Raw genomic sequence first — 12,472 nt, forward strand, 5'->3', positions numbered from 1 at the left:
CATCAGGTGCTGATTATGGGTTAGGAAATAGGCTCTGGCCACAGTGCGTGATGCACCGGGACCCTGAGCACCCCACGCAAGCACCATACCGCCCCCCCTACCCGCCTCCCTGGATTGCCGCTCCTCCTCCTTCCTCGCTGGTTGGCCCAGGCGCTGCAGAGATCGGCAGCGGGAGGAGCCGGGCGCGCCCGCCGCCACGCAAAACCACCGCGCTTGGCTGGGTGCACCGTGCGCACGATCCCTGGTGGCGGCGGTGACAGTGACAGCCGCGGCGACAGCTGTCAACGTGCACCGTCTCCCCTAGATCACCCTCATCCCGCCTGCGCCGCGTCCACGGAGCCACTGGTTGTCCCAGAGGGTCTCCTCTCCGCCCCCAGCCCCGGCCCACGCGCGCACGGCACGGCGAATCCCTCAGCGACCGCTCGGAACCTGAGCGCCAGCCATGGGGAAGCCGGCGAGGAAAGGATGGGACTGCAAGCGCTTCCTGAAGAATAACTGGCTGCTGCTCTCCACCGTGGTCGCCGTGGGGCTAGGTGAGCCGCGCGCCACGGAGGCGGGATGGGGGGGGCGCGCCCAGTGCCCAGGCCTCGTGCCCGCGGCGTGCGGGGCCAGGGTGGGCCTGGCGCTGGCTGGCGCGATGGTTGCCTGTGCCCCCCCCCCTTGGCCTTGACCTCAGATTCTCACGCTGGGATGGGGGGAGGGGGTGGGGACTGTCCCTGGAGAGCGTTGCTTTCTGTGAGCTGAGAACAAAGCTAAGGGATTCTGATTTGGGTGCCTGTTCCTGCTTTATCCAAAATGATCAAAGGGGCTTTAGGCAGATGGAAAGGTAAACAGAGCTGACCTTGTCCAAAAAAAACAACACACACACACACACACACACACACACACACACGCACGCACACACAGAGGGATTATTCTCCATGGTATTTGCTCCCTCCGCCCCCACTGTGGGTTTTCTTTTCTTTTATTCTTTCTCCACCCCCCTCAACACACACCCTACACCCCAACCAATCTCCTGACGAGATCATTTGAATTACAGTTGTCAGTGGAAGAGCTGCCTTGGTCTCAGGAATGGCTTGGGGGGAGAGGAACAGAAGGGACAGGGTCACTCCACCCCATCCCTCCAGCCCCAACCCTAGGCAGGGAGCTGGAAAGGTGACCCCCACCCCTAAGTACCCAAGGCTGGGTAAAGCTGCCATATTCATACCTGAATTTAGTGGCCTGCCAGAGGTCATTGGAGAAGAGAACTAAAGGAACTCAGGCTCCTCCTGGGCTATTCTGATATCCACGTGTTTTATTAAACTAGTGTTAAGTCATTCTTACTGGTTTTCAAACAAGAGTGGTTCACTCAATTCTGACAGATCCTATTAAAGCCACTGCTCCCAGGCTTCTGAGCTTCTGGGGAGGTGGTGTTTTCTTAGTTGGGTTCTGGGATGCACTACTTTGGAGCTCTGAGTATCTCCTAGCCTTATTAGCTGGCACAGGTGGGGCGGACAGCCAGCAGGTGAGCGCCAGTGCATCCTCTAGGGAAAGTGCAGTCCTTGGCAGACTCCATGCCCTGTTTGGAAACTACTGCTACTTATGCTAGAAAGGTTTATGGGTCAGCCTGGCCTCCCTCTTTAGCCTTCCTCTTCCAGCTACTGCTTCCCGAGAATTCTTTCTATTGTCTTTCTCATTCCACCATCCTCCACGCCAAACAAACAAACAAAAATGGAAACTAAGCTACCTTGGCAAGGGAAAGGGTCCTCGCGGTCAGTTTGGCTCCTCCAGAACCTTGTGCAAAGGAAAGTTAGGTTTTCTAGTAAATAAATAACATCCATCCTGGAATCGCTCAAACAGAAGACTTTTGTGAGAGGAAGACTCAGAAATGCCAAGTGTTGACTTTCCCCTCACAGGTGTGCAAGTGGTTTGGGACATTTTGGAGAGCAAGGTTTGCCCTGTCCAGCCACAGTTGAAATAGCAAACACTAGAGAATGATTTGATTTCCCTCTGGCCAAATAGAAGAAATGACCTTGTTTATTTTCTCAGAGAAGAGTCTAGAATTCATGAATCCTTTCCTCCAGATTTTGGGGGTGGTGGTAGGGTGACCTTAGCTTTGTATCACCTTTCTAAATCCCTGGGGAAATGCACTAATCCTGCCTTTTTCAGCCCTGAGCTCTCCAGAGATGCTTCCCTGTTATTCAAGTGTTGTATGTCCATCAACCAGAGCTTGGCGTGGTGTACCAATTTACTAGAAGCCACTTTGGTATGGATTTTGAGCGCCTGCACCCTAATCTTTAGAACCAGTGATATTATAAGTACATCTTCAGCATCCAGAAGGATTTCCTACCTGTTTTCCAGATGTGGGCTGTGGTCTCAAGTGGTTCCCTTTCCCCTAATTTTAATGCTGGTGAGCCCAGGGAACTTAATTTGGGTACTTTTTCACTATAAATGAAATGCCTCATTTAAGAATTCCAGATATCCTTCTGACATCAGCTGGCAATCTGTAGGTTTCTGTTTGGTTGTTTGGTTGCTTATGTTTTTGTTACTGATCTGATACATGCCAAGATTATGGTATCCTCATAGTATGCCCATCCTAGCACTTTCTGAGACTCTCTTCTCTCTTTTGGGCATCAGAGAGAAATCATACCTCTCTTTGTGACTACATTAGTTCCTTTGTTTCCTGAGCAGTGAAATTCTATAACAGTGGCACTCTGTATCTACAAGCCCTTGCTAGGCCAAGATAATAAAAGTTTATTTTATAATTGGTCCTGAAAAATTACAAGAGCTCTTAGGCAGCCCCCTTTCTGATATGGGACTTAAAGAAGAAGAAGAAAATAAATCCTCTGAAATTCATTAACTACCATGGTGAAATGTCATCTTCTGATTGCAGCTATTGAAATAGTTTTACCTCTGTAGTTTATTCATCAACCCTAACTCTGAAAAAACAATTTGACTATTAAATGATGGGCAAAGCTTTTATATGAGTTGCTTAAAGTCTCTGCTTCCTTCCAACTACCCTCCTTGTTCCCAGGATATGGCATATGAAAAGAAATACAATCAAAGATCTCCTTAATTAAATGTGGATGTCAGTTGTATGTTTCATGGACAAGGAAATGCTATGAGCTAAATGTGTCCTAAGTTCCGATTCACAGGTAGAAGGATTAAATAGATGCCCATCTTAGTTGCTGAAAGTACTACCTTGGATTTTCACATGAGAAGCTTTTTTCAAATATCATGAGGATGATTTTGATTGCTTTGAAGTGAGAAGCTTTTATTTGTACTGCATGCAGGGAACAAGAAGTTGGGACTTCTGCATTTGAATTCTGACTCCAAAAGGTGCTTCCATCAAGACAAATTGATTATTCTCTGGGAGCATCTGTTCCCACATCTACAAAATGGGGGTATTTGCCATTAGTATTGATTAAGAGAATGTGAAAACACCCAGTAACATCGCTGGTATATGATAGGTACTCAATGAATGTTATTATAAGGTAAATCTAAATAGTTTGATTGTGAGAAAAAATGATCTTTTCTTATGAAATTGTCTCTCATGCTGTGTCACTTTTTCCACTCTTCTTGGTATCCAGCCTATAATTTAGAGTCCAGGGTGAGTCAAGTGTTTTGATGACTTGTTCTGTCTCAGCCAATAGCCACTGCTGTAACATTCCTTAAAAAAAAGGAAGAAAGAAAAGAAAACAGAATTAATCATTTTGTTTTGAGTCCTACAGCCTAATTCTCAATCCAATTCATAGGCAGGAAGTCATATCCTCTAAGTGAGAAATCTGTTCAAGCAGCATTACTGGGTGAAAATTCTGTGAGCCTACAGATTTAAGTCATCAACAAGGTGTTTGGAATATACTTTAATGATCTCACCCTACTCCAGACCTATTATGTGTTATTTCAGGCATTTGAAGAAAAAAGAAATCTTTGGTTCCAAGCTTAAGAAGCGACAGAAAAAGCAATAGGTGCTGTCTAGCCAATCGAGCTGGCAGTTTTATTCATTGTAAATCATTGCCTTGAGATTATTGAAAAAGAAAGCATTGAGAGATTGCATTTCTGTTGTCTGAACTCTGAACCAATTCCTTTACTCATCTGGTAATACCCTTCCTTGCCCAACAACATGTTTTTACCCTGGTATATACCCTGTGGTATATACCTGGCAGTGTTTTTGTCTTGTCCTGTTTCTTTGTTTTTTGACTTAGTGTATGCTTTGGTTCTGTGAAATCCTTGAGGGGCTGGCCATGGCTCGTGATGGATCTGAGTCTTGTCCTTCCCTTCAGACCGACTTCAGCAGAGCTTAGGAACATGTCCACAGCAATGAACCTTTACATCACTCATTCATTCAGTGTACCTTGGCGCCCGTTGTGTGCCAGTGATTTTTCTGAAGTGCCGGGTCACACATAGCACAGTCAACACAACTCCTATTCCCATGGATCTTACAGTAGAAAAAGGCAGGAAAAAGTAGGAAAATACAGCAAAGGACTGGTACTCTGGAATGAAATAAAGCTGAAAAGGGAGTAGGGAAGATGGGGGTGGCAATTTTAAGCAGGCAGGCCATACTGAGACTGAGAAGGTGGCAATTGAATCATGACAAAAAGAGATGAAGGGACAAACTGCAAAGGTAGAGTACCTTGCGTAGCAAATCAAGGGGTCATGAGTTCAAATCCTAGTACCACAGAAAGGATGTAAAGATGTAGATGAGAGAAAGAAGGATAGTGGGGTCCAGGAGAATAGAAGTCACATGGGATGGAAGTGCCTCAGAAGTCTGAGATTTGGCAGAAAGCCATTTTCCTGGGGGATCTCTAGGGAAAAATCTTGCTCCTGGACTCTTAGTCTCTTTTGATTATCCCAGTTTTCCTGGGCTTGTGGCCACAGCCTTTGCAATGGACATTTTCATCTTCAGGTCTTCTGGATGAGTGAGTGTCTTCTGTGATTGTACTGGAGCCCTCCCCTGTTAATTATCTTCTCAGATTCTGAGCTACATTTTTATCTTGCCAGATAAGGTAATATTCAGAGCATTGCCGCCGAGGATTTTATCCATAGATTCCATAGACTAGAATATGGATTCATCTATTTAAAGACTGCTATTCAGTCTATACAACAATGAGAGTTGAGACTGCTATCCAAGTTACTTTTCTAGAAAACAGATTAAAACACCTATTGGTCTAGGGTTGTACACTGCCCTTGCAATGGAGAGGACATCTCTCTACCATCCAAACCCTTCCACTCTTTACATCCAATATGTTGGCCTCCTCACCATTAACTCAGCTTCATTCCTTCTGTTCTGAGGCAACTTCTCTCCTCCTCCCTTGTACGTGTCGAAGGTGATGGGAAACACTTTTCCTATTTCAAATGTCAGATTCAAAACACAGGTGTTAGCCAGGTGCTAGTGGTACATACCTGTAATTCTAGCTACTCAGGAGGCTGAGATCTGAGGATGGAGGTTGGAAGCCAGCCCAGGCAGAACTCCCCACCCTCCCTGCCCAGCTCGTATGTCCATTAACCACTCGAAGTGGTACTGTGGCTCAAAGTAGTAGAGTGGTAGAGTGCTGGCCTTGAGCAAAAGAGCACAGACACAGACAGAGCCCAGGCCCTGAGTTCAAGCCCCACAACTGCCCCTTCCCACCAAAACCTACAGCTGTCTCTAATTATATACCAGCTACTGTTCTAAGTGCTTTAAGTACATTAACTTACTTACTTCCATCAAGAATATGGTTAGGAGAGTGAGGTGCAGACAGTTTCAAAACTAGTGCCAAGGTCACTGAGCCCTGGCAGTCAGGGAGTAGAGTTGTTGCTGTTAACCATTACAATTTTCCACTACTGTGTTGTACCATGCTTTTCAAAAAAAAAAAAGAAAAAAGAAAAGAAACTCAAATGGAGATGCATGTTGTCATGCAGAACATTTTTGTGGGCTAATTCAGGCAATAGTGGAACTCATAGATTCAGCTCAGATGGGGAACTAAAGCATAGGAAGGTATGGGTGAGCTCTTGCTTATAGAGACAGAAAATGCTGCTCATTAATTACTGGTGCAAAATTGTGATTACATTTTAACAGAGCTGAGACTGAAAATAACTGTCCTCAAGAGTCAGAAGCACGCTGGCTAGGGACCAGAAAAGCTGGGTTTGCCTAAGGAACTGCAAATTTCGTGTTGCTGGACATCTGGGGTCACTTAACACTAGTGGAACACTCAAGCATTAGAAGAAAATGCACTCCCTTTAGATGACATTGAGTGGCCCACTGAATCCCCCCTTTCTCCAACAGTGTCTGTGAATGAAACAAAATGCAAAATATTTTGTACATTAAATACACATCCAATGCTGCAGACATAATCCACCTCACAGCCATCATTTAGTTAGGCTGATAAGTGTGTTACAGGGAGCTAATTCACTGTACTTGCTCAAGGACCAACTTTAACCCTCAACAAAGGGCGCTCTGTTGTAATTAGCACTCTTCACAGTAACACCTCTGTTAATGGAAAGGAAGTGTTTCTGTGATTCACTCCTTTCCAAAAATGGTGCTGCCTTTCTTTGGGAAAATATCTGCTCACTGCCTGTTCCATTACCACAGGTAGGCTGCTTCTTTTCCAGCAAATAGGCCTGCTCTTCCATAGATGGGTTGGACCTTGTCCCAGCTCATGGATGCTTCATGCCGAATGGTCATTCCTCTCCCAGGCCTTACCACAAACGTGTAAGCTCCAAGCAGCTGTTCTCAACCAAATCAGGGGAGACTGTGTCTCCAGCTTCACCACTGCTCAGAGGAGGAAGACTCTTCATCAGTAATTCTGCTCAGGCAGAAGTATTGGTTGGTAGGGCCCTTCTCAGTCTGAGTGTCTAACCGCCCAGAGGCATGACAATCCTCACAGCAGAGCTTCCAGTGTCTAGGGAGAGTCTGGATACTAACACCATGTTATCTCTCTCACTTTGCATTCTGGAGCAAAGTGGTAGCCCAAGGACAGGAACTTTGATTCCAAAATGGCCTGTGGGAGAGTCTGCACTGTGTGTTTCTTCTCGTAACCGCTCTTCTTATTTGGGCTTAGTGGTTAAGTGCTTAAAATTGTAACACTCAAAGGAAAACCTGCAGGAGATTGCTTAGGTGAGACTTTACAATTAAATTATTTTCTGCCACTGTACTATTGCTTAAAAGTGATTTGATTGCTTGTAATTCATTAAAGAATTATGTAAACAACTACAACAAAAATAAATCATTACCAGAAAGGCCCATACTCCAAGAAGCCTAATCAGTCTTTCACCAAAATACCTGGGAAACAAACTGATATTGTCCAATTTCTCTGCATTATCTGATGGACTCATTTTCCAAGCCATGTAGCCACTTTATAGGTTTCTTGTAAGATTTAATGAGTTGTTAGATTTTGAGAAACACGATTTTTACCTGGAAAAATTGTTTCTCTTGTGGCTCATCAGAACTAATACTAATATTTATTGTGACCTTCCTATGAGTTTTATGTTCCCATTTGATGTCAAATGGGAACAAGTTAGAAGGTTTCCCATTTTGGAGTCAGCAAAACTGAAACTTAAAAGATTTAGATCACATGGCTAAGCACAGAGAGATGGAATTTGCACCAGGGCCTCTTAGCTATTAAGAATGATTTCCTCCTCCTTCCTGGCAAGCACTGATACAACTAACTGGTAATTAAAAGCAATCTTGCAGACTTCAGTTTTACAAAGCAGCTAAATCAAGTCTATTATTCTGCTTATTTCATCCTTGTTCTGTCTCTTGACCTGTTTTCTTTCTTTCTTTCTTTCTTTCTTTCTTTCTTTCTTTCTTTCTTTCTTTCTTTCTTCTTTCTTTCTTTCTTTTCTTTCTCTTTCTTTCTCTCTTCCTCTTTCTCTTTCTTTTTCTTTCTTTCTTCCTCTCTTTCTTTCTGTCTTCCTTTCTCTCTTTCTTTCTCTCTCTTTTTCTCTCTCCTTTATTTCTGCTTTCCTTCCTTCCTTCCTTCCTTCCTTTCTTTCTTTCTTTCTTTCTTTCTTTCTTTCTTTCTTTCTTTCTTTCTCTCATGTTATTTAACTTGGTGTAATCTACAGTGGTTTGTCCATTCTCCTACATAAGCCTTGTATCTGCTCTGTATTTTATTTAATTTTTTCTGGTAGTTGCTTTCCCGTAATGGGTTTACTTCTCTGTGCTGGTGTTTTGTACGCAATCATATGCTTATCCTTGAAGACAGTCTCATTCTCACTTTTGTGACTGCTCGGTGAGAGAAAATTTCCCTCCTCTATATTCTTACAACTCTTCCTTCATCTTGACAAATAATTCAAATAATTGCCCTTCCCAGCCCTTCCTGTGAGACACATCATTAATTTATTACAACACTCCTTGTTACCTGAAGTCTATTATGGTTCGATTCTTGAAACTATATTTTAGGCAGCCACTGGTGTGAATCAAACAGAACAGGCAGATAAGATGAAAAGCATTGTTTAACCCTAGGAAGATAAGTTCATTTCACAATTGGGAGCTCAACTTTAATTCAACAAGTATGGATGCTACTAGCAAGAGAGTTCTGTGATTTGTTTTCTCAGTCTCTTGGCAGTGAGACATGCACAATTATCACTAACATGAACCTAAATACAGTAAATACTGCAGGAAAGCTGCAGCATGCCTTGAGTCCTAAACAAGAGAGTTACAATTGGTGTGGGAAGAGATTCTATTGGAGGCCATAAAAGCAATAGCTGTCAGCAAGTATGAATTCTGGGCTAGAAGATCAGAAAGATCACGGTTAGATAGAGGCCTTAATAAGGCTTTTTAACTTCTCCTGTTCAATTTTCGTATTGCATGCAACTACTGTCTCATATATGTCATTGTTCGTCTTCTGTTGCAATAACACAAACTTGGCAGGAGTAATTTATGTGAAAGGAAGCTTATTTGGGCTCACAGTTCTGGAAACAGGAAAGTACAAAGAATGGTGCTGGTGAGAGATGCATGCCGGGTCAAGTCAAACTGGGAAATCAGAGGGCAACAGGTCCATGCAGAAGAGGTAAAGCCCCAGACTTCATTTAAAACAACCTGTTCATATAGTAGCTAATTCAGTCTGCGAGGGTGTTAAGTCACTGGGGAAAAAGCCAACCAATCATTTTTTAGTAATGTAGCTCTTATTGGACCCACCCTCAACCCCCACACACCAGCAGCATACAATTAAAGCACGGGTTTCAGAGATAACAAATCATATTCAGTAATATATATATAATACATGTAATATATAATATAATAGTTATGTTCATACTTCTCTTTTGCCCTTCCATTTTCTGAGAGTAGGAATGCTCTCTTACAGGTGCCAGGCATTACACCTCTTCATAAAAGTTGATTTTAAATGTTTTATTTTAAAAAAAAACCTTCATTGAAAAATAAAAGATGGGAATCCTTTACCAGTCTATTCCATTCATGCCCAAGTTGTAGGCAGCCATGCTTACATGGTCACATAAAGAAGAAGGAGGTGCATAAGGAGGTTTATCAAAGGGTCCATCTCCCCCACAGGAGCAGGAGCAACATGGCACCTGTCACTATTCAGGGGGAGCCTTGTAACACTGGGTCTAGAGGCGGGAGATATTCTGCTTGCACAGCTAGGTCTGGGCAAGAGTGGGAACCTATCCTGGGAGAGTTATTTGTGAAGGGCAGGAGTTCAGGTTGCAGGTGGGGGGCTTCCGCTGATGTACCTAAGGGGCAGATACAAGCTGCTCTAGGAAGTGAAGTGGGAGGGGCTGAGGACCTGATATGGAGAGAATGCTAACATTCCCCCCTTTGTTGTTGAATAACTAGGGGTTCTTGATGGGAGTATGGCTGGATGTTGTTTCTTCTGGAACTACTTCCTGCTGTAAAGGAGTGAAGTAGTCACAGGTCCCTGATTTCTCATTCAACCAGGCATTGTCCAAGAAGTATCTGCTTAACCATTTGATTGGTAAAGGTTCTCATCTTTTCCATGAGAATAATTACCTAAACTTCAAGGCACCCAAGAGAGGACTAGGCGAGGGAGAGATTGATTCCCAGAAAGGGCTATTCAAGGACCTGAGATTTCTTTCTCTGTCTTTTCACCATCTTAGATTGGAGACATAGCATGGTACCTGACTCTCTGTATCCTGGAGGGGGATGTAAGGCTTTTCCAGCTTTCTCTTAGGATCACAAATATCTGAAGAGGAGGTAGTAGAAATATTTAAAGGTGCCAAAGCCAATGGATGTCATGGTCTTTTCTGACTACTTCCTGCTGGCATAGAGCATCGAGGAGTTACTGGGGCTGGGTCTTCAGAATCCAGGTCTGCACTGGGCAAGGCAGTATAAGTGAAGCCTCTGATTGACTGTAGTAATAGGATGGCCTTGACTTGTTCCCAGGTGGTATCCTGGGTAAGGGCTGTTATCCTTTTGGAAAGGTGAGATCAGGCAAGGACTGACAAGGTGGTAGGACCAATTAACCATGGACAGACCACAAGCCAGAAAAGTTCCATTTGGAGCATAAGCCCAGTTGTGGCCCATTACAGGGAAGGTGGAATTTCCATGTAACTGGACTGGGAGAGGACACAGTTATATACAGGAGAAGGAGGTTTATGAGGTTTTTATCAAAGGGGCCATCTCCCCTACATGAGTGGGAGAAATATGATATGGCCTTTGTCCCTATCCAAGGGGATCCTTGTAACACAGGGGCTAGAGATGGGAAGCACTCTGCATGCGCAGCTAGATCTGGGCGAGAGCCAGAACTTATCCCTGGAGAGTGCTTGTGAAGGGCAGAGTGGAGTTAGTTAGGTTTGGATGGAGGGTGTCCTGCTAATGCAGCTATGCAGCTCTGGGAAGAGAAGTGAGAAGGGCTAAGGACACCCTGGGGCATTCTTATGGAAGCCTGAGTTATTGAAGGAAAAAACTGTTTCCCTGGTATGGAGGGTCAGGAAGGGGTGGGGGGTGGTGAAGAGCAGACCTCTTATTGTCAATCCCCAAAACCATTTTAGTGGGAGCTTAGTATGACTCTGAAGCTCCCAGCCTGGAGACCATTTTTCTTCCTTGGGATTCAGTCCTCAAGCAGGGCCTGCTTAGTCCCTAGAGAGAATTCTTTAGGCTAATTAGAGAAAGATGAGAAATATCTGATTTCCAATAATTCAGCTGAAAACTGCAACAGCCTTGGATGGTAGAGCGTTTCAAATGTGATAGCAACTCCTTCAACTTTTAGTGAATTTATTTCTAGATTCCTTCCATCCCTGCCTCTGCAAAGTATCTTTTACCTCCTGGTCCATAGTCTTCTCATTTCTCTCTCTGTCTGGAGATCATTTCTATGATAAGAAATTCATTTGTTTGTCTGTGCTTCATGTTCCAGTAGACCTTGAAAAATTGCTTAAATAACCACTAGTGTTAGTAATTAAACACTAAAGATCAGATTTTTTTTTTCTTTTTTTATTAGTAGAAGTTAATTTTTGACCAGGATGGGCCTGCTCCATTTCTGTTTCTTCTCTATGGATTCCTTTCTTACCTGTGTAGAATTTCCTAAGATTTCACTGGACAAAGAGATTCATTATGTAGAGTGGTGGAATTTGAGACTGTATGATTTACTCAGAAACCACAGAACCTGAGAAATATCCCAGTTCTCTTTTTAACTTGTTCGATGCCTTCATTAAATATGGATGTTTTCTAGCAAATCCCACTTCCTTTTCTCATTTGGGATGCTTGTTTGTTTAAGTGACATGATTAAGATTTGGTTGCCTTTATGAACCTCCTTGTTAATTGCCACAGGAAAAGGACTTAAGATTCAAGATCCAGAACTCAGAAGGAGCACTCCTACTTAGTTCCTGCAGGTAGTTACGTGCTTCCTGCTTGTTAGGGAAGGATTGGGAGATTTCAGGGGGCGGAACGAAAGTGAGGCCTTTATGCTTAGATTCTATACCTCTTTCTCTCTACTCTTCACCACTTTCCCTCAGGTCTAAGGAAACATCTAATATCCATGAAAACAGTAAAGAGGCACCTGAAAGCAGGTGCTTATTGCTCACACCTACAATCTTAGCTACTCAGGAGGCTGAGTTGTGAGAATCAGAGTTCAAAGCCAGGCAAGAAAGTCCTTGGGACTCTTCTTTCCAGCTAACCACACAAAAAGCCAGATGTGGAGCTGTTGCTGAAGTGGTACAGCATTATCCTTGAGCAAAACAGCTAAGGGACAGTGTCCAGGCCCTGAGTCCAAGCCCCAGAGTCTCACAAAGATTCCAAGAATAAATGAAGTAAATGAAACCCTTAGGTGTTACTGTGGCAAGGTTATTTGGTCTTGAATATGTTTACACTCATTTCTGGATCTTAAATGGGATCCACTGTTGTCTTTCAGCAAACTGGTATATCATGTGGAGGCATTTATACAATACCTTATATCTGTGACCGTTTCCTAGAAGCAAAAGGCTACAAACAGTAAAATCCCAAGAGAATGTTATTCCTTGAAGGTGTTGACTTGCAATGTTTTCTAAGGTATTTTCTTGGGCTTCTGCTCATACTGTGAGCAAAGGCAGCTACTGACATGTT

General features: G+C 43.6%; 1 protein-coding gene across 1 annotated transcript in view; it reads left to right on the forward strand.

The window, feature by feature from the left end:
- Positions 1-214: 214 nt before the first annotated feature.
- Positions 215-12,472, forward strand: part of Slc1a1 (solute carrier family 1 member 1) — a 69,862-nt gene continuing 57,604 nt past the window's right edge. The window contains exon 1 of the mRNA XM_090329718.1: positions 215-533. Within this exon, the coding sequence (XP_090185844.1) occupies positions 443-533 (91 nt within the window). The 5' untranslated portion in view covers positions 215-442. The remainder of the gene's footprint in view (positions 534-12,472) is intronic.

The sequence above is a fragment of the Megascapheus bottae genome, chromosome 3, assembly GCF_031878675.1.
Source record: "Megascapheus bottae isolate mThoBot1 chromosome 3, mThoBot2.hap1, whole genome shotgun sequence".
NCBI lineage: Eukaryota > Metazoa > Chordata > Mammalia > Rodentia > Geomyidae > Megascapheus > Megascapheus bottae.